General features: G+C 41.5%; 1 protein-coding gene across 1 annotated transcript in view; it reads left to right on the top strand.

The window, feature by feature from the left end:
- LOC310941958 (fatty acyl-CoA reductase 1) overlaps positions 1 to 22068 on the top strand; it is a gene marked incomplete at its 3' end in the record, with an annotated part of 49880 nt that extends 27812 nt beyond the window's left edge. Inside the window, exons 3-12 of the mRNA XM_083907219.1 lie at positions 7471 to 7646; positions 12623 to 12802; positions 14246 to 14423; positions 15904 to 15948; positions 16046 to 16164; positions 16968 to 17035; positions 19827 to 19998; positions 20085 to 20214; positions 20932 to 21059; positions 21906 to 22068. Coding sequence (XP_083763345.1) covers positions 7471 to 7646; positions 12623 to 12802; positions 14246 to 14423; positions 15904 to 15948; positions 16046 to 16164; positions 16968 to 17035; positions 19827 to 19998; positions 20085 to 20214; positions 20932 to 21059; positions 21906 to 22068 — 1359 coding nt within the window. The remainder of the gene's footprint in view (positions 1 to 7470; positions 7647 to 12622; positions 12803 to 14245; positions 14424 to 15903; positions 15949 to 16045; positions 16165 to 16967; positions 17036 to 19826; positions 19999 to 20084; positions 20215 to 20931; positions 21060 to 21905) is intronic.
- Between the last annotated feature and the right edge of the window lie 1354 nt (positions 22069 to 23422).

The raw sequence follows: 23422 nt of genomic DNA on the forward strand, positions 1-23422 counted from the left end.
TTGACAGCGCTGCATTTTTAGAGACGCGTGGACGCTAACGCTAACGTGAGATCCAAGGAACTTTGTGTATGTACGAGTCGGGGCGGGGCGGAGGGGGGGGGGGGGGGGGGGGTAATCTTTAGGTGCCTCAAGATTCGCGTGAGGAAGAAATCTCTGACAGAGCCAGGCTCAACGATGTGCGGCCATCTGCCAAGACAGGTTGGGGTGAAAGGGGAAAAATGGGGGAACAGAAAGGGCAAGAGGGGGGTATCGTACGTAAGTAACGATAAGTACGTAAGTTTATTTTTGTAACTTCTGGGAGAAAAAGGCAGCTAGCCTAAACTTTTAATTATGAAAGTAATTTTTTTTTTAACAGTTTAAGTTTAAGATTAAGTTTGCCTTTGAGTGATCACGTTATCACATTATCTTATACAAACTGTATTACATACATAATTTGCCTTAACACACTATGCATTGGGTCAATTTTTAATCGAGAATCGTTTGAATCGAATCGGTTGAATCGAGAATCGTATGAATCGATTCGGTTATATCGAATCGGTTGAATCACGAATCGTATGAATCGAATCGGTTGAATCAAGAATCGTTTGAATCGAATCGTGAGCCACACAAAGATTCACATCCCTAGTCATTTCTATCCCAAACCTCTTATTAATCAATTACTAAATGAATCGTCAACTATTTTCATAATTGATGAATCAGTTTGATGCTTTTTTTCATGATGATTTTCATGATTTCTGATTGTTTTAGCTTCTTAAATGTGAATATTTTCTTCATTTCTTTGCTCCAGATAACAAAGAAACCGTTACCCGAAACAGCACTACCAAAAAAACAATTCTATTTTAGTGATTTCCTTGTAACATGGAGCAAAAGTTCACGTTGAAGAAGCTGAAAAATCGCAGAAATTAGAAAATATTCACATTCAAGAACCTGAAAAATCAGAAACCTCGTTTTAATTGCTTAAAAACACTCGAACCAATTCAACGATTGTCAAAATAGTCGACGATTAATTTAGTAATCGATTTATCGGGTAATTGTTTCCGCCCAAGTTTAAACTAAGTCAAAGAAAACTCTCTTCGTCTGTTCAACACGTCTTTATTTGCACGTTTTACCTTTTCCCTCTCATCTAATTTCCGTCCATATAAAAGACTCCAGCTCTCGCGCGCCGTAAATCAGTCTTACTTTATTTCCTTTTGCCCTTGGAGGGTTATAAAAACCCTCCTTTGCGCAGCATGACGTTAGCGTCTGAACGCCCGAATCTACGTTTACTTGTAACCGTAATAAAAAACCACGTTATCCTGTTCGTATTGATCGTTTTTCTTCCGCGAGTACTACTGCTGCGCCGCAACGATGGCCCAGAGGCAGACATGAAACGGCTTCTCCGTTTTCATTAGCTTTTGATGAGGCTTCTTCTGAATCCTCCGTGAAAACTCTTAAGAGGCTTTGATTTAAAGAGTTTGAACACCGACCGACCGACATTATCCATGAACGAAGCGGAGCGCGGTCGCCGGGCAAGTGTTTACCTTGAGATCAGGAACACTTAGCGCCTCCTAGAGCTTAGTTAATGTTTAAAAAGCGGTTAAAAGGTCGGCGGGATTAGCAAGCTCCCGACGTTAAGGGTTGACGTGTGAGGACGTGGTTTCAATCCGACTCCCTCAAGGACAGGGATGGAAAAAGATGAAGCCCCGAGGGTTCTTCACGTCCGTCTGTCCTTCTTCACGGATAGAAGAGAGAGGAAAATGAAATAATTTCCTCCGTCTTTTTGTCGCCGTTCCCGTTCGCATCCTTTTTTTTTTTTTTTTTTTTTGACAAATTTAGACGGCGCGTGTCAGGAAATGGAGGTCATCGCTGAAGGTGCTGCCGCTAATTGCTTCTGTGTGACTGACACACTTTTGGAAAAACCTTCCCCCTCGCTACAGTAAATTATCCCGGCCTGTTTGTCACCTCTGATCGGTGGGTTTTCTGTCTCGGCCCTCGGGAATTTACCGCCGCGGCGATGGCGAAGAGCGACGACCGACAAGGCGCAAGTCGCCCGTATTTTAAAAAAGCAAGCAAGACTACGGCTTCTTCTCCGGAGAAGCCGTAGTCTTGGTCGATGGTGAAAACGAATACCCGTTGTTACGCTTTTAAAATACGGCGACTTGCGGCCAACACTCCCATTGTGTCACAAAATGTGCAAAACTGTCCCGCGGTAGATGATGTCGTGAAACCGCACAAGACGACGGCTCCTCCTCCGCAGACGTTTCTGCGGACGCCATTCTCCATTCAGAGAATCTCAACGTCGATTGGCCATCGCGTCGTTACGATGGATTCCATTCTGTCACGTTGCTGCGCGCCAATCTCGTCTATCGCGCCGCTCGGCCTGGCCGATAAATTCACGTCGCATCCGGAGCTACTGTATTTGGCGGTAGCTAGGGGTGCTATCGTCAAGGTCTTAATGGTACTACTAACTTTAATTTATTCTGAATATTTTGGACTTTTGAAACGTCAAAAACAAGTGTGGGAAGTCAGTCCGTGGTCAGGAATCAGTCCGTCAAAGAAAGCGTGAAAGTGTGTCCGTTATTCGCTCCGTCCTCCTCACAGATCTCGTCCTCGTTTCCAGAGACGATGTCGTGCTGACAGTTCCCAGACGACGTTTTCCTCTCCACTCTCTTCTAACTTTTTAAGCCTTGTCACCTCGCGTTTTCTGGCTCTTTCTCTCACTGTTGTCACTTTGGCCCAAAGCGGTGGGGTTTTGGGGGGGGCGGGGGGGGGGGCAGCGCTTGTTTGTTTGAAAACGCCGTGAAAAGAGTGCAGTCCTGTTAAAGGGCAGTTAGAGCGAGAATAGAGGCTGTTGAAATAGCGTCTCAGGTTGCCGGGCTTAAGAGAAAGTGCCATTAGTGTTGGGTTTCTGTGAAAGTCCACAGAGGCGATTGCGTCGAGCACTCGCGCTGCAGGATTTATTGCTCTCCCGCTCTCTTTAAAAAAAAAAATGGCTCTGTTCGGTGCTTAGAGAAGGACAAACGGCGTTTTAAAAAAGTCAGTCGCAGAAGAGAGCTGTGACCTTTATAGACGACGTTGATTGTTGCTCATTCAGGACTTTGCGTTTGATAAGACGTAGCGCAATAACACACCGCAGCTGGGATGTTCTTTATCATCGCAAGTCAAGGAAAATGCAAACTGGCCCAGGCTTTGTCTTCCTGTACAAGGCCGTGTTTTTTTGTTTTTTTTTTGCAGAGTGGGCTGGAGAAGGGCGCCGCAGTGGAAGCCTGGCACAAGGACACTTATTATCCAAAGAGCAGAAACAATGCCCCAATGCCCACAATGCAATTCTCCGCCCGCGACCGTAACAAAGAGGCCTCTGAAGCCCTCGGATCTATGGCCTCATTCATCCGTCTGACCCCAGTGCTCTTTCTCCCCTCGTACGCAAAGTTGTTGTAAAGTCGTTTAAATCGGTCGGTCGTGCTATTTTTTTTTTTTTATATATACAGAAAAGTTTGATTTACAGCTCGGACAGTAACACAAGAGGTGTTTGCAGCGCTGACACGGACCAGAGCGACGTGAGCAGCTGGGACAGAAACGAGAAACCCGTGTCGGGCTCACATGGCACAGAGCCACGGAAGTTGACAGACATAAGAGCCACAAATGTGCCTGTTCATAACTCTGTGTTTGCAATTTATGTGTCTTACATAAGGGGAAAAGAAGTTACACTAAATAAAGTTAATCTGCGGTGTGTAAAATGCAGTTTTAACCATAAAAGGGCCAGAAATTGTCCTGTGAGTAAGTAGATTTTCTTTTGCCCAGAATAACCTTCAATATCTGGCAGATATTTACAATTTATTGCATGTTAGTGTATTAACAATTTAAAAAGAAGAAAAACAAAAAGTTTTATTTACAAAAAACACTTTAGTGCTACACAAAATGTCTCAAATCTCAAATCTCTCTCCTCTCTGGTGAAAAAGACACTAATTCTCCGGCTTCCTGCAACAACACAAGTTAAATTACCGTAATAACCACATACGTACTTTGACGTGCAACTTCTCAGCTTTCAGAAACTGTTGGAATTTTTCCGATAGCACGAACCGTTGCGTAACTACGGTTAATGCAAACAACGTGTCGTCTGCGATGTGTTAAAGTTATTGTATACGCTGATGACTTTCTGGTTTTTAGAGATAGATATTTACCAGTTTTCCTTTCACCTAATTCTTTATTTAACTAATTGTTAAGAACTGTGTTGCTTTTGCGATTCGTCGTGTGACGACAGTGGATTTGAAATGAGGTAAAATTGAATTTGCAAATCGATCTGTTTCCATATTTTGACACATTTCTCCTTTTAGTTTTTACAGTAAAATAACGTTCAATCTGTGCAAAAACCTGCAGAGGTTTTAATGGATTTCTACTCCATTAAAGTTTATGTAGTTATTATTGAGTATTTATAGCTCCAGCACTTGCAATTGAGTAAATTAATTTCCTTTTATCCACCGATCTTCAAAAAAAAAATGAAGTTAAATTAGCCGAGACGTTTGAGTGGGAAGTCGTTCATTTCAGATTTAAATATTAAGAAGCGTTGGCGGCAGTTTCCTTGAAAGCTGTGGGGGAAAAAGAGGTCGACAGATTGTTTCTGGTGTGAAAGTAGTTTCACTTTCAGATGCACTTTTGAAAACCTTCACGAACGACAGAGTCACACGACCGCAGTGATCTGAATCAGTGGCTGTGATGAGCCGATCACAGTGATCACTGTTTCACTATCAAAACAGTCAAAATACTCATAAAGTTAAAGTGGTTGTTCAGCACATGTGAACTGAGAGATGGTTTTCAACTTCAACAAGTTCAACTTCCACAGTTCAACAGGTCAAACAGGTGGAAACGAGGGTGTGAGAGAGAGAGAGAGCTTCCCCTTTCAGTCAAGCCATAAATCTCTGTGAGAACATGCAGGACGCCGTCTAAATGTGAACGTTTTCTGCTTTCTTTGCTCCACATGTGAAAGAAAATCATTGGTTTGTGTACAAAATAAGACGTTTGAGAACGTATTAAGCTTAACCGTTTCAATGTATACAATGGTAAAAACAAAGACAATGCTATATTACAGAAAAATAAACATTTTAATAGCAATAGCTATAATAATAAATATTGGAGACAAAGCTCTACTCGCGCTACTGCGACGATTTGTCTTGTTTGGTCCAAAAATTGCCAGAAACTTTCCCAAACCTGGAAATGATGATGTTCCCCGACGTCTTAGAACCAGAAACTAGAAAATATTCACATTTAAGAACCAGAAAAATCACAGAAACTAGAAAATATTCACATTTAAGAAGCAGAAACTAGAAAATATTCACATTTAAGAAGCAGAAACTAGAAAATATTCACATTTGAGAACCAGAAACTAGAAAATATTCACATTCAAGAACCAGAAACTAGAAAATATTCACATTCAAGAACCAGAACCAGAAAATATTCACATTCAAGAACCAGAACCAGAAAATATTCACATTTGAGAACCAGAACCAGAAAATATTCACATTTAAGAACCAGAAAAATCGCAGAAACTAGAAAATATTCACATTCAAGAACCAGAAACTAGAAAATATTCACATTTAAGAACCAGAAACTAGAAAATATTCACATTTAAGAACCAGAAACTAGAAAATATTCACATTTAAGAACCAGAAAGATCACAGAAACAGATTATGTTCTCACAAACTTGACCACACGTGTTTTCAAACCACCTCTGAACGAGGTTTTTCCCTGATCTGGAATCCGAAGATGCATTCAGGGCACGTCGTTATTTTTCGATAACTTGCCGTCCAAACGATGACACTGCGCTTCGTCTCAGTGTGCGACTGTGACGCAGCACATTCACCAAAATAGATTTACAGGCGATGATCCCCAGCTAAACTCCCCTCTGAGAGGACACAACATAACATCAGCAGTAAAGAAGGAAGTCGTTATTGCAGTTAAACACAAACAGATTTCAGTCGTCTCTCAGTGGCAGCTGCAGAGGAACGACTTACTTTCTGCCCGCGTTACGTAATAATAATTATAATAATAATATGAGCAGTGTGATGCAGCAGAGAACATCGCGGCGTCCTCCTCCTCTGTGAGACTTTGACAAACACATCAGGATTTGAGCCTAATATGGGCAGCAGCGTCGGTGGTGTTTGTGGAACGAGAGGAAGAAGACGGACGGACGGACGGAGGAAGAGAAGCCTGAATATAAACAGCTGTTTTTTTTATTCCACTGAGACTCACAGCTGACACAAACACGACACTGCATTGGTTTCCATTCATTTTTTTACAGCCTTTAACCCTCTAATGAGCATCAAGACAATGAGGCCGTCTGGATTTATGGAGATTTTATGGCTGTAGAATTGTCCGAAAAATGTTCCTTTTTCTCAAGATAACTTTTTACTTTCCATAGTGCCTTGGTGTATCTAGTGCGTGTATCTTGTCTTATACTAAATTATGACCCAAGCCTTCACCGAACCACAATCCTTTGCAGTTTGGCAAAAGAGAGACGTATACCGTTTATCGGCCCGATATATCAGCAAAAAAGGCCAATATCCTACTACTACTACTACTTCTACTACTATCCTACTACTGAAGTTGTTTTGATTCCGACTATCACATGACCGTATTGCTTGTAACCGTAAACTCTATATACGCAAACGTAATCGGCACCATATGATTCTGAAAGTTGGCGAATCATGACGATATCGTATCGTACCAAACCCTATCGTAGATACTCTCTCGCCGACTTCCTGTCCGTGGTTTTTTATCGTGGAAAGTCGTGCAGAGGGACCGTGGGTTCAGAGCGAAAGTTAATCTAACTTAATCTGCGCTCGTGTCGTAATGTCTGCTCCTCGCTGAGCAAACACGAGTTAGAACAGGTGGAACAATCAGGAAAAGAGTGTTCCATGAAGTGGATGTCAACAAAAATCATGATTTGCGTTTCCCCAAAACTCAAAATAATGTTCAGTTCAAACCAAAATGATTCAGGTTTAATGATTTCTTCGTTGCATAGAGCCAATAAAACTGAACATATTCACATTTAATAAGCTGCATCTCGGCTCCATGCTTCTTTGTTGTGTGCTCCCCACCCTTTTACGTACCGTTTTACGTTATTTAACGTTTAAATAATCGGAATTTGGACTTTTGTGAATGTTTTTCCCCATCCCTACTTTGTGCCTTGGCGATGGGAAGCACATGGTGCTACCAAACAGATGTGTTTTCGCAAAAAAAGTTGGACTCATTTTTTTTACTACTGACCAAACCAGATGTTTAATTTGAGTTTTGAGACCCCTGTTGTGCAGTTGCAGTTTTTTTTCATGCGTGTATGTTATTTTTTTGCTCCGCTCACACTTTCTCTAACGGCATAAACATGAAGAAAAGGCTGACGTCGGCGTGTTTGTCAGAAAACACTATAACGCTTGACTGACGGGAACAAAAACGCTCACTCAGTATGATTGTGTTTTCTCTCTCTCTCTCTCTCTGCAGCTTTTCGACCGCGTGCGCGAGGACAACCCCGACTTCCACGAGAAAATCTTCCCCATCAGCAGCGAGATGATGCAGCCGAGCCTGGCCATCAGCCCGGAGGACGTGGAGAAGCTCACGGCCTGCGTCAACGTCATCTTCCACTGCGCCGCCACCATCCGCTTCGACGAGCAACTCAAGTGAGCGCCGTATGGGTTTTGTCAACATCCGCCGACACTAATTTATAGTGCTAGGTGCGCTAATGCCGGTTAATCGCGCGTCACATCATGTTTACGTGACTCCTGACGATACGTTAACTAAACTAAACTTTGAAAACAGAGGCACACATACACAGTACACAGGTACAGACCGCTCCAGTTCGACTGTAGGAGTGCTAACGGCGCAAAAGGAGCTAATGCAGCTAACGGAGCTAACTGGTAAACCGTGCCTGGACTCCGGTGCCACGTCATGTAAACATGACGCCGTGTTTACGTGACTCCTGATTGTTAAAATTAGTCTCTAAAGTAACGCTAAACTTTAAAAAACAGAGACACACATACGCAGTTACACAGGTACGCTAGTTATTTGTAGCGCTGCTCTTTTCGTTGAATAAAGAGACCGCTCCAGTTCGACTGTAGGTGCACTAACGGCGCTAAAGGAGCTAATGCAGCTAACGGAGCTAACTGGTAAACCGTGCCTGGACTCCGGTGCCACGGCATGTAAACATGACGTCGTGTTTACGTGACTCCCGATTGTTAAAATGAGTCTCTAAAGTAACGCTAAACTTTAAAAAACAGAGACACACATACGCAGTTACACAGGTACGCTAGTTTTTTGTAGCGCTGCTCTTTCCGTTGAATAAAGAGACCGCTCCAGTTTGACTGTAAGCGTGCTAACGGCGCTAAAGGAGGTAACGCGTCACGCGTTAACGTTGACACACATTAGCGCATGACGCGCGTGACGTCACGTTAGCGTGACGTCACGTTAGCGTGACTTCCGAGTGTTAAAACGAGTCTCTAAAGTAACGCTAAACTTTAAAAACAGAGGCACACATACGCAGTATGTGCCCTATTTGTTTAATAAACAGACCGCTCCAGTTCGACTGTAGGCGGCGCTAACTGGCGCTAAAGGCGCTAATGCGGCTAATGGCGCTAACTGGTAAACTGTGCCTGGACTCTTTTGCTGCGCCACGTAAACATGACGTTAACGTCGACGCCGTTAGCGCGCGTTAACGCACGTTAACAGCACGCGAGTCGAAACAATAGACGACTCCTTGTTCGTTCAGCGAACACGAAAAACACTGAACCCTGAAGGTTGTTCAAACATCTCTTCACAGTTTCCCCGAGGATGAAGTCTGATGAAAGAGGTTGACATTTGTGTTTTTTTCGGCAGCATTTATTCCTGCGAAATTATCCCCGTCGACGTCACACTTTACAAAAAGGCTAATTACCTCCGAGAACTGTGTGTGCTTGACATTTTGAGGTTGTCGCAGTGAACACGTTGCTAAACTGCAGCACCTTTCCTGTCCTATTTGGAGACTTGTGTGCTGCACGGTTAACACCTCGACTTCGTCGGCGTCACAGCGTTTCACACTCCGTCTATTTGAAGATCAAAAACAAGCTCAACTCGACACAGCAGTATTAGTCACACTCGTAACACTAAGGACAAAAAATGTGCTGCAAGCCATAAAAAAATTATGCATTATTATATTTTTTTCACCCGTATCTGACCTAATTATTCATATCGAATAGTAAAATATTTTAACCCTTTAAATGCCAGTTGATGCCGCCATGTTTTTAGATGGAAAAAAACCCCAACAGAATTATTTTCAATGTACTACATGCAACGTAAATTGATAATAATAATAAAAAAGCATTTATTTATGCTTTAATGGAAGTGAGAGATCAAAAACTGCAGTTTGAATGAGTTCCAATGGGACATTTTTGTCCTTAAGGCTGCGAGTGTGACACTTTTTTGCACACAGTGTATTTTAGCCTTATTGTTTCAAAAAAAATCAAAAAATTTATGTATGTATTTTCTATGAAGGACCTGCAACGACTTCTTCATTTAATTCCATTTGGTTCTGTAAAATAAATATCCATTAACAGACATAACATAGCGTTCACTGAGCAGTGGCAGCTGTGGTAAACACTGTGAGCGTGTGTGAAGACAGCGTGTTCCTCTCCTGTTGTTGACAGTGTGGTCTGATTTAGTCTGTTTACACTGTGCTTCAGACTGTATTTATAAGACTATGTACAAATACACAATATACTTACAATCCACAGTGTAAATATCCGGGCCCTGGTGGTTCCTGTACACACACACACACACAGATGAGTCGAGTCTCAATCTGATATCGAAAAGAGGAAGTTCTGGGAATTTATCTTGATACATATCTTGATCTTGATGATATATTTGACTTTCGTTTAGTGTTTATCAAATGTAACAATAGAGAATAACAGGGATCGTTATCGTTAGGGTATAAAGTCGTAATCTTTTGAGAATAAAGTCGTAGTATTGCGAGAATAAAGTTGTAATATGACGAGAATAAAGTCGTAATATGACGAGAATAAAGTAGCAATATTCAAAAAGTCGTAACATTACGAGAATAAAGTCGGAATATGACGAGAATAAAGTTGTAATATTGCGAGAATAAAGTAATAATATTAAAAAAAGTCGGAACATTACATGAATAAAGTCGTAATATTACAAAAAGTTGTGACATTACAAGAATAAAGTTGTAATATTAAAAAAATCATAACATTACGAGAATAAAGTTGTAATATTAAGAAAGTCATAAATTATGAGAATAAAGTTATTATTATTCAAGCAAAGACGATTAGCTGTAACGTGCGAAATAAGAAACGCGGAGCAATTACATTTTGTAATTAAATTAAAAAAAAAATTCTTTTTTTTTTTAATCTCGGAATACTACAACTTCTCGGAATATTTTTTCGTAATATTGTGACTTTTTTCTCGAAAATAACGAAAAATTTTATATTATTACTTTTTTTTCAATTTCAACTTAATTCTCATATTACAAGAATTACGAGAAGCCATTAAACATTAGCTTTTTTAATGCTCCGTCTTTAAAGAGAAGGAATGACATGGAAATTTTTTTTGCACCGACGACTGAAAAAGAGGCAGAAAAAGTCACTTTTTTCTGTTCGTGTGTTGATGTTAAAACGTGTTGAGGAGAAAACCTTGTCTTTGAAAAACGACTGTAGATTGATCCATTAGTGCTTTCACATCTCCCTCTGTTCTCCTCCTCTCTCTCTCTCTGTCTCTTCATCTTCCATATTTTCTCCTTGAATGACCTTCACCTCTTCTGCCCCTTTTTGGTTCACATCTTTTCATCTTCCTTCCACTCACACACTCTGTCTTCTCTCTGTGTGTGTGTGTGTGTGTGTGAGTCATTTCAGAGGTGTAAAATCACATGACGTCAGGATCTGTGACTTTATCCTCTGCAGGTCTTTTCCCATATTTTAAAAGATAATCCCTGTTTATTCATATATATATTCATTGTTATTCAGGAAAATCCTAATCTGGGTCAGAAAACCTGAGATTATCGTTAAGACGGAGTGAATAAACGTCCTTTTTACTTTCCCCAAAATGTCCTCACTTCGTATGGTTTATAAGATTTTTATCTGGTCTTCACAAAGCTACAAATACAAGAATGAACACACACACACACACACACACACACACTCATGGTTCATCGTGCCCTGAGGCGACAGTGAGAGAAACTGAGGGTCAGGTTAACCAGAGACGCTGTAAGACACACTGCAGCTCTGTGTGGGCGCTGTTTGTTAGGTGTGTGTGTGTGTGTGTGTGTGCATGTGTGTGTGTGTGTGTGTGTGTGTGTGTTGTGGGCGATTGGATCCACTGGCATGAATCATGAATCACATGTGCTCAGGTGGTACCAGCTCATTAGAGGCGACAGGGAACAAGCAGTGGAAAAGAGGAGGAGGAGGAAGTGGAAGTGGAGGTGGTTATTCCAGGACAAACTCTGCGTGTACTTGTGTGTACTTGTGTGTACTTGTGTGTACTGAACGGACGCACAAGATTACACAGTGTGACCTCGGCATCTTCGTAAATATCCACAAACAGTGCTCGTACAGATTAAATATCGTAGACTCTTCGGGGTTGTTGTGTCTCCACTTGAGTTGCCGATAAAGTTGTAATATTATGAGAATAAAGTCATAATATTGTGAGAAGCAAGTGGTAATATTATCAGAATAAGGTCGTAGTATTAAAAAAGTTGTATTATTGTGAGAATCAAGTTGTAATATTACAAGAATAAAGTCGTAGTATTAAAAAAGTGGTAATATTACAAGAATAAAGTTGCAATATTATGAGAATAGTCGTAATATAAGAAAATCAAGTTGTAATATTTAAAAAGTTGTAGTATGGCGAGAATAAAGTCGTAATATTAATAAAGTGATAATATGGCGAGAATAATGTTGTAATATTAAGAAAAATTATAATATTGCGAGAATAAAGTCGTAATCTTTCAAGAATAAAGTCGTAATATTAAAAAAGTCGTAATATTGCAAGAATAAAGTCGCAATATGGCGAGAATAAAGTCGTAATAATAAAAAAGTCGTAATATAAGAGAATAAAGTCATAGTATTAAGAAAGTCGTAATATTGCGGGAATAAAGTCGTAATATTAAAAAAAGTCGTAATATTGCGAGAATAAAGTCGTAATATTAAAAAAAGTCGTAATGTGGGAATAAAGTCGTAATATTAAAAAAAGTCGTAATATTACAAGAATAAAGTTGTAGTCTTTCAAGAATAAAGTTGTAATATTAAAAAAGTCTTAATATTACGAGGATAAAGTCGTAATGTGACGAGAATAACGTCGGAACATGGCGATAAATTAAATCGTAGTATTAAAAAAGTCGTAGCATGAGAATAAAGTCTTCTTCTCCAGATTCTGAATGGACTGAAACGCTCGGTCAGTTTGTGGAGACGCCGACGTTCTCGCATGCAAATGTCCAAACAGAGATAGTAACACTCTCTTTAAAAAGAAAAAAGGCTTTTATCTCATGCAAATCTTCTGAGTCACTGGCACACACACACACACACACACACACACACACACACACACACACACACACACACACACACACTGGCGCTACTAAACTGAGTGTTTCCCCCTCCTCTCTTCACAGACACGCCCTGCAGCTGAACGTCCTCGGCACGCAGCAGCTCCTCAGCCTGGCCCAGCAGATGCACCACCTCGAGGCCTTCATCCACGTCTCCACCGCCTATGCAAACTGCAACCGCAAGCACATCGACGAGGTCATCTATCCGCCGCCCGTCGAGCCCAAGAAGCTCATCGATTCTCTCGAGTGAGTGGACGGAGAGGGGGGGGAAAAAAGGCGGATTTTCTACGCCTCCGGGGGGGGGGGGGGGGGAACGACGTTATGAAAAAACGACGTTAGTTAGCGTATCCGACATCGATTCATATCGTTAAATCGCTGCTGACATGTTTGATTTATACGGAGGCGGGAGAATTAGAGCAGAAGGAATGCAGAGTACGGGGGAAAATGATGCGAGATGAGATGTTTCCAAGACGTTATTTCACACCAATTTGTGCGAGTGCCTGCTCTGCATTGCAAAGCAAGCATCTATTGTTATTGGCGCTTGTCCACCACACGTGCAACGGACCACGAGTGTCACTTCCACGACGACGGCAGATAATCGGAACATAAAAACGAGTGTTGGAACAGTCGTGGCAGTTTTATTAGAGTGCCTGCTCTGCATTGCAAAGCAAGCATCTATTGTTATTGACGCTTGTCCACCACACGTGCAACGGACCACGAGTGTCACTTCCACAACGACGGCAGATAATCGGAAAACATGAAAACGAGTGTTGGAACAGTTGTAGTTTTATAGAGTGCCTGCTCTGCATTGCAAAGCAAGCATCTATTGTTATTGACGCTTGTCCACGACACGTGCAACGGTCCACGAGTGTCGCTTCCACAACGACGGCAGATAATCGGAACATGAAAACGAGTGTTGGAACAGTCGCGGCAGTTTTATTAGAGTGCCTGCTCTGCATGGCAGAGCAAGCATCTATTTTTCCACATACGGTCGGAAAACGATCTCAACCTAGCCCACTTTGGAGCCTCACAGTGTCGTCAAACTTAAACGTAGAGACGCGGTTGAAAGTTTAAACGGGTCATAAGACTTGGCACTTTACTCACCTAAATCAAAGTTTTGATAGCTATTACGGTTTTTAAACAATAGCAGTTTAAGTTTTGTAGTATGTGTAGTAAGTGTGTATTGCGCACTCTAGGGGGCCGACTCTAGTCCGTGAAAATAATCACAAACATCTCTAAACAAACTCTTCTCCCGCCCACAGTTTCCAACCTACACAGACAGTTTGTACATAAAAACGTTGCTGTAGTTGTTGTCTAACCATTTGCATTGTTTTCATTTTCATATGACGTGTAGTTTTTGTCTTAAAATCACCTAAAAGCGCAGAGATCTGGTCAAACCTCCCATTGACTCCCATGTTAAAATTTCACAACACAAAGCCATAATATGGAATTAGAAGTGTAAGCTATTACTCAAACATTACAGTCAACAACCTGAAGCTTTATCTTGTACTTTCTGACATGGATTATGTGCCAAAATTGTTATTCAGGTCTGTTTTACGCGGTTTTATTTACCCCGCGCAGTGTTTAATTCGTAATTGATGATATTGACGCGTAAATGTGTCCCGAATCAACCAATCGCATGAAATGCACGTATACATGCTTGTCATAATATTGACTTCCTGCGGTCAGATGGATGGACGACAGCATCGTGCGAGACATCACGCCGCGCCTCATCGGCGACAGGCCCAACACGTACACCTACACCAAGGCGCTGGCGGAGTACGTGGTGCAACAGGAGCAGGACAAGCTCAACATCGGCATCATCAGACCCTCCATAGTGGGAGCCAGCTGGCAGGAACCCTTCCCCGTGAGTCCGACCGCGCTGTTGTGTGTTTTCTGTCTTCTGCAGCGATAAACTGCCTTTTTCTGCCGAAAAACTTCGACTTTGATCGACTCCTCTAGAGGTTAAGTGTCGTAGGATTAAAGCAATGTGTCGGCTGAAGACCGATTTACCAAGTCCATCTCCATGTGAGCAGGTTGGAGTCAGACTGAAAACATAGCAAAAAAAAAGTGTTGAATTCATCAGGACTAACGACTAAAACAACTCTTTAAAGGCGATGTGAACATTTTTGATCGAAATCGGACGTTTTATTTGGCTAATGTCACCTTTAAAAGGTCAAAGTTTCCCCTTATGCAGCTGACTTATGTATATTCGTAGCAGTAAGTCTTAAATGACATTCTGTACATACAGTCTACTTGGCCCCGCCCACCCCTGCGCTGCTGCTGTATACACACAAACGCTCCCTCTGTCAGGTGGGATATTATTACTTGACTGACAAAGTACGCGGCATCCAAAAAATTTTTACAATCGTGCCAAAAGTCTGTTTTTAGTCAGACTAAGACAATAATTTGGTTTTCTTAATGTCATGTTTTTCCGACTAAAAATCGAGCTATGATTCATAGTCCGATTACTCCTGCATGTGTATGCTTAGTCGGACTAAGACAATACTTTGGTTTTCTTAATGTCACGTAAACACCTTAGTAGGACTAAAAATCGAGCTATGATGCATAGTCCAATTACTCCTGTGTGTGTACGCTCAGTCGGACGAAGACAATATTTTGGTTTTCTTAATGTCAAGTTAACACGTTAGTCTGACTAAAAAACGAGCTATGATTCATAGTCCGATTACTCCTGCGTGTGTACGCTTAGTCGGACTAAGACAATACTTTGGTTTTCTTAATGTCACGTAAAGCACGTTAGTCCGACTAAAAATCGAGCTATGATTCATAGTCCGATTACGCTTTCGTGTGGACGCTTAGTCGAACTGGAGTCGGATTTGGCGTATCGGTACGAAACATTCAAACTAATTTCTCCCACACATGTAGACGTGGACTCTGCAAGTTGTCCGATTGCCTGTCTTAGTCAGACTACGGCCTTAGCTCGATTAACTTTTGCATTGTTTCGGTGAACAAATCACCAAAAAGCTCACACACTGCAGCTTTAAACGTCGCATGATGTGAAATCTGAATTTTAAACATGCTAAAAACCTTGTTCTTCTTTATCTGCACCGGAGCTTTTTTAATTATTAGACTGGAGTCTTGACGACAGAACAGCTCTACCGCTCTGGTCACACACACACACACACACACACACACACACACATGCTGCTGCTAGAAACTGCAGTGGTTTCTATAACCAGTGGTTTCATCCATTTTTAATGGAGACTAATTGAAGTCGACAATCGCAGCTTCCACCACAGGAAGTAACACAAGTCGCGAACAGCTGTTTCAAAAACAAGGACCACACGAGTCTCCGAGGATTAACTTGTCTTTTCTTTGCTCTCCAGGGTTGGATCGACAACTTCAACGGGCCGAGTGGAGTCTTTATTGCCGTAAGTTTTGTCTTAAAAAAAAGACAAAGTTTGATGGTTTGTCGTTGTATTTAAGTTTTTAATTCTCACGAAGAAACGTTTGTCTGTTCGTAATCAGGCGGGCAAAGGAATCCTGCGCACCATGAGAGCGAACAACGACGCCGTGGCCGACCTGATCCCTGTGGACGTGGTCATCAACCTCACGCTGGCCGCCGGCTGGTACACGGCCGTACACAAGTGAGTGATCGGATACTCAAAATCCCTCTTTTATCCAACACCTTTTGAAACGCAGAAATTATTATTATTATTATTATTATTATCAGAGTGGGAAAACACAGATAAAGTTTAACGTGACATTTTTTTCCCCTCACAGAGGAGATTGTTTTTATCGTGTTTTCAGGAACAAAATATGGAATTAGCCCGTGTTTTGGAGCACATATTGTCCCCGTGTCAATGTCTTGTTTTGAGTTTTTTGTCTACCGACCAAAACTATTCTTGTTTGTTTTTTATGATTTATTTGTGACATAGAGCAAAGAAATTGGAAAATAATCATATTTGAAGAAGCTGAAAAATCAGAAAACGCCATAAAAAAACACTTATTTATGAGATAAGATCCTTTATTAGTCCCACAGCGAGGATATGTATGATATTACAGCAGCAAAGACAGGCAACTTTAAAGGTAATATATAATATTGAACACCTATATACAATGTAGAGAAAATATTACATATTGACATGATAAAAATTGAATAATATATGCTGTATAGACAAAGGTCAAAGGTCACAAAGGTCACTCACTGCCAAAGTTTCCAGACGGCTTTAAAAGTACATTTTTAGACCAGTACTTTTACTTGTACTTAAGTAAAATGAGGTCAAAAATAGTGGTACTTTTACTCGAGTGGAATATTTCAGTACTTTCAGTTATTCACAGCAGCCATTTAACCTGAGTTGAGGTTTTAAAGGAGCCAGAATGCTGCTAATTCTTCACAGTTGATGTGTTGATGATCATGACCCTGTCTCTCTCTCTGCTCACCTCACAGACCTAAAACTGCTCTGGTTTACAACTGCACGACCGGCGGCATTAACCCGTTCCACTGGGGAGAAATCGGTACGTACACGAGGAAACGGAAAAAAACCTGCTTTCATATTTATTTCCTCCTTCATTTCCTGCTTTATTCCCATCATCATCATCATCGTCATCGTCATCATCACAAATCAATAATCCACTGTTGTGACATACCATCATGTCCCAGTGATGCAGTTAAGTTGATTTGTGTGGTGAGGGTCTGCCGCCCTCTGCTGGAAGGAGGTGGAAACACTGCAACACATGCAGTATTGTAGTTTCACTAATTTAATCAGATTCTTCTCCGTTTTAGGCCCTCACCATCAAAATAAATGCATTTTATGAACGGTAAAGTAGTTTTTAGAGTGCCTGCTCTGCGTTTGATCGAGAATGGTGTAACCTTGGCGACAAAAATTACAAATAAAAATTTAATTTGGAAAATAGTGGAAAAATTAGCCCACTTTGGAGCCTCACAGTGTCGTCATACTGTAACGTAGAGACGTGGTTGAAACTTTAAACGGGTCACAAGACTTGAAACTTTTCTCACCTCAATCAAAGTTTTGATATCCGTTATGGTTTTTAAGCGATCGCAGTTTAACTATTGAAGTGTTTGTAGTCGGTGTGTATTGCGCGTGTATCTAGCGGGGGGGGACACGTGGTCCATGAAAATAATCACAAACATCTCCAAACAAACTCTTCTCCTTCCCGCAATTTCCAACCGACGCAGACATTTATCACATAAAAACGTTGCTGTGGTTGTTGTCTAACCCCGTGTGTTGTTTTCATTTTCGTACGACTTGTAGTTTTTCTTAAAATCACACAAAAGCGCAAAGAGTTCTGGTCAAACCTCCCATTGACTCCCATGTTAAAACTCAGCTCTTCTTTAAAAAAACGAAGATGAGGGTGATTTTAAAACTGCAATTTCCCGGTCAGTTCACGCCCGTTTTTCCACAAATTTAAATGTGGGAGCTCCTGAAAGCCTCCTGACGCCCACGAACCAAAAAGATAATCTGTATCATCGACCGTTGTTGAAATACGACAACTTTAAAACACGCTGCTTTCTCCGTTTTTTCACCAGTTTCGGGACAGTTAGAAACTAGGTGTTTGGAAGGGGGAGGAGGAAGCGGCAAAGGGGGAGGAGCTTGTACAACCAGCTTCGCGAGTCGGTCTCTAGTTTTAAAGGAGGTTGATTCCACCAAAAACACTACTTTGTGTAAATACTTCAAGTTTTAAAGGTTCAATGCACCCGAAACCCTAGCAAGACACTCAAAATTTCACCGCATAATTTAAAAAAACGTAGTAGTTTTTTCGTTCTCGCGGTTGGGATTAAACGGCTTTGGACGTCTGGCGTGATGACAGAGGACACGGACGCGCGGGCGCCCTTGTCTTTCCTCTCAGATTAGCGAACACGTCCCCTTTCGCAGATTAAATTAATACCAGATGGCTCGCGGTGGGATTAGGCCTCATCGCTGTCACTCGTGTGCAGCGGCGCCGACCCAAATGAGAGCGAGGGATGAAGCTAATCGGAAGCCACTGAGAAACAATTAGTTTGTTTGCTTGTTTGTTTGTTTTTTTATTTACCTCTCGGTATGAATTAAAAAGCGTGATTTAAAGGAGCAGGATTCCAGGAATTATGGGAACTCGTTTCCAGACGTTTTACTCGCGGACGACTCAAGGTTACGGCGATTCTGCAGCGGGGGCGGGGGGGGGTTTGGGACAACAGCTGGCTGTCACCTCACATCTGGTCATCCCCGCCTCCTGCAGCCACTACATATCTGTTGCCATGGAAACTGACCTTGTCAGGCCTGGTTCATGTGTGTGTGTGTGTGTGATGTAATGTGCAGCCACATGGTTGCGCACAGGAGGTCGAGAGATCGTCGTACGTCTGAAGTGATCGAGGAATTCATGGCGGCTCATTTCCTTTGTTGCTTTCAAAGACCTAATATGTAACGTGTATGTGTTTGATGTCATCTATTTGACGTCTTTGCTGTAAAAACCCCTTGATTCATAGTCGTCTTCTTCGGTCGTTAGTGGAGTAAGAAGCAGGTATTTTAACCTCTGAGGCAGATACTGGTCGTAGGGAGTCGTTAAGCCGAAACAATGCAGATCTCCCAGTTTTTTATGTTGTCGGTTTCGCCCGAGAACGAGGCGTGAACAGGGTTGAGTCTGCTATTGTGCGATGTGTTTGCCCGTCGATCCTTTTTTTGGAAGGCGGCCGCAGGAAGGGACGGGCGTTGCATCACAGGCGGCCGATCGCTGGGTGTCTTTTGTCCACACGGATGTCTTAGCCTTAGAGGTTAAATGCCTGGTTCTTCCCACTAGCGTCCAGTCGCCCATAGCTAAGAAATAACAATCGACTCATGTTGACGCAAAAAATCATCAATTTCTTCCTTTGTTTGTGCAAAGCAGACGGTGCAAAATACTGCACCCTTCCCTTTTTTTTGGATTTTTTAAATGTTTACAGTCTAAACACGACTTTAGGGAATCAACGATGACATAACTCCACCCCCCCTTTCTCTGACTTGTCGTCGTCTTGGTCGTCTTCTTGAGTTTGTACGCGTTTTTTCTCTGTTTGGTGCATTATTTTGCAGACGTTCTGGGGGGCGGGGTTTGTGTTTGTTTGAACTTGAGGACGTTACTTGAAATTAGGGACGTGCCACGACACTACTTTTTTTGTGTCCAATACAGTGATACCGATATCAAAAACTCGAGTGTCTCCCGATATTGAACCCTTTTCGTAAGAACCGAAATTTGACATCGAATAACTCAAACTTTAGCGCTAACGTCCGATGCCTGACCCCACACTGAGTTGTCTCTCTTTCTTTTTTTTTTGCAGAGCACCACGTGATGTCCACCTTCAAGAGAAACCCCCTGGAGCAGGCCTTCCGCAGACCCAACGCCAACATCACCTCCAACTACCTGATCTACCAGTACTGGACCATGGTCAGCCACAAGTTCCCCGCCTTCATCTACGACCTCTTCCTGCGCCTGTGTGGACAGAAACCGCAGTAAGACACACTCGTGATCCACTTTTTAAAAATGTATTCCGATATGAAAAGTCGCGCCGTGTCGCTAAAACCTCTCGTCTCGGCAGGATGATGCGCATCTTTAACCGTCTCCACAAGGCCATCAGTCTGCTGGAGTACTTCAGCAGCCAGGATTGGGACTGGAACTCAGACAACATGAGCATGCTGATGGGCCAGTTAACACCGGAGGACAGGAAGGTACCATTATCGTCCATGCGCTGCCATTTTGGGACAAATTTCACGTATATTAGCTTATTATTCTCATCCGGGTTCAACTTGTTGAATGTGCACAAAAAAAAAAAAAGTACTAAACTTAAACTGTGGTTGTTTAAAGGTGCATTATGTAATAAATCTAAAGCAACTGGCAAAAAAATCCTCCTAATATGTCACAGAGACTCAGGAATAATGTTCATATAACAAACTGAACTCACCAACAACAACAGTACAGACAAAATATTTGCATTAAAAATATATATTTTGCAGACTGCAAATCAGGTTTATGTTTTGAAATCACGTTTTGTCATGTGGCGCCACCTACCGCCGTCTACCAATCATTGCGGTCAGTAGAGTCTCAGCTGCCGAGCAACCACGGGTTGCCAGTTACGACAGGAAACGAGCGTTTCCCATTCATGTGTATGTGGAAATTCTTTACATTTTATGAAAGAGAATCCTGTTCATTTTAGCAAATAATAATAATAATTTACTAACTTAAGACTATTAGATCATTGTTAGTCAGCATTGTCTTTCTTTGGATGAATTTTTTTTTGTCAGGATAGAATACATGTCAGTTGTATGAGGAAGCCCATTGCACCATCTAGTGAGTGAAAGTGGAACTTCATGTTCATTTTTTAAATGTATTTATTTATTTTTATATAACAGTTCTTCTTCTTCTCTCTCTCTCTCTCCGTTTGTCAGACGTTTAACTTTGACGTGCGTCAGCTGAACTGGCCCGAGTACATCGAGAACTACTGCATCGGCACCAAGAAGTACGTCCTGAACGAGGAGATGTCCGACATCCCCGTTGCCAGGCAACACCTGAGGAAGTACGTGCACTTTATTTATCATTTCAGAAATGAAGTATAGTAGGAAAATATTGAATATGTATTTAAATATTTTCTGGGGGGGCAGGGATTTATTAACCTTTGTTCTTCTGTTTTTGTTTGAAAAAACATCGAAAATAAGTCATTTGAATTCAAATAGAACGCAAATTTTGGTTTGTTTTCTTTGTGTTTTAACCTTTGCCCTCATATGGAGACCTGTATATGTTAAATTTATGTATTTTTTACTTTTCTGACCCTTTACTTTTGAAAAAAAAACATACATACATCGATTCTCGAGTGAATGTATATATTATTACATTTAAAAAAGGTTGAAAAAAAAAAAAGCTTATTTTCTTCCTACTATGTCCTAAAAAGCAAGATAGAGTCAGATATGTAGATAAGTTAAATTAATAACTTTTTACATTTAAAAAAAAAAGTGATTTTGATTAATTTCATGAAAAAAATTGTAAAAATGTAATAACACTTAATTATTTTATTCGAAACTCTAATGATTTGATCTTTTTTTTTGGGACCAGTAAAATAATAGCATAATAACCTACTTTCCCTTTTGTTTTACATTTAATGAAGTATCTTTTTTTTTTACAAAGTATAAGAAAAATAGCTGCAATTTCAATAATATTATCCCTAAATTATACCATTATTGTACCATTTACACATCACACAGGTAGTTTAGTATAGTATTTCAACAACAAATGAATTCTGCGGGCCGGATCTGGCCCACGGGCCGCATGTTTGACACCCGTGGACTAAAAGCAGAGTTTTACTTGTCATTTAAAGTTCTATGAGTGTTTCTAATAGATTTTCTTTGTTTGGGTTCATTTCCTTCAGACTGAGGAACATCCGCTACGCCTTCAACACTCTGCTGCTGGTGTTCATCTGGCGGGTGTTCATCGCTCGGTCCCAGATGGCCCGGAACATCTGGTACTTTGTGGTCAACCTCTGTTTCAAGTTCCTCTCCTACTTCCGTGCGTCCAGCACCCTGACCAACTGAGTCTTCCTGGAGCCCGAGACGGCAGCCCTCGCCCCGTTTTAGTGATCGGTGGCGGCGGGACGGAAACCTTTTCGGAGAGACCGAAATTGTCCGTCTGATGACAAGGAGGAAGCTCCGAATCCTCCTCCTCCTCCTCCGGTGTGGATTCAGGCAGGACTCTCTACAAGCGTTGGGGCCCGTGAACGACGTGCGAAGCCCTCAGGACGGTGAATTGACGAGAACAAAAAAAAAACAAAAACAACAAATTTGGGGTCTGCTATGCCATGAATGATTCGATAATTTGGAAAAATCATCCGTAACTGCACTGTTTACGCCTTCAAACAAGTGTTTTTCTTCATTCTTCTTCTTCTTCTTCTCAAAGTGGCCAATTATATATGCAACAATAAACCCCCGGCGTGATTTCCACCTCATTTTTTCCATCCTCTTGAATCTACGTACATTGCCTTGCCTTGTGGTGATTTTCCTTTTCATACTTGAAAACAGCAGTGCTTCTTCTGCGGAGGACGATTTCCACGATCTCCGATTTGGAACGTCTGTATGTCTTTTGCGTGTTATCTACTGCCTTTTTTTTTTTTTTTTTAACGATCACACGCGCAGAAATGAGCTGAAACCTAAAGTTACTGCAGCTACGGGAACATACAGATGTACCATCTCCTCCTCCTCCTCTTCCTCCTCCTCTTCCTCTTCCTCCTCCTGCTGCTGCTGAGCTTCATTCACCACGTCTTTGAACGTCCACGTTTTCTTTCGTTTTCTTTCGAAACGCTCATCCACTTTTTTGCCTGTTTGTACAGCGGTTTGTACTGAAACTAAGTTTACTACTTTTTACATCTTTATACTTGTGTCAAAGGCTCGTCTAAAATATTACGCGGTAGGGCCTTGGCAGTGTATTATATATAAATAAGAGTACATCAGAGTGGAGTTTATTTGTATATCCCAGTATGACATATTGTACAATAGTTTCCCAATAGGTTTTCTAAGACGCGTCCTCGGCGAGCGAGGGGCACATTTTTTTCGAGGTTATTTCAGCGCGATGAGGCGGGAAAAAAATGATCAATTATTATCGTGTAGGAATTGCCAAACACACCAGTCTTAAAGGAGTTCAGTAAATAAGTCTAATATCAGTGCTTCAGTTTATTTTAACGGTGACAGTGAGCGAGGGTTGGGGGACCAAGCATGTCGAAGATTTTCGTGCCTCTGTTGTGTTAGCGTTCCGCTTGAGTCGCAAAAAAAAAAAACTCTTCTATCCTCCCGAGTTCTAAAGAAGGAAGGATTTTTCATCCGCTTCCCGAGTTTACGATCGGCTGACGAGACGAGAAACGATCGCAGCTCGGAAAACTGATTTAAAAAGTCTTTC

The sequence above is a fragment of the Microchirus variegatus genome (genome assembly GCF_963457635.1).
Source record: "Microchirus variegatus genome assembly, chromosome: 20".
Taxonomy (NCBI): Eukaryota; Metazoa; Chordata; class Actinopteri; order Pleuronectiformes; family Soleidae; genus Microchirus; species Microchirus variegatus.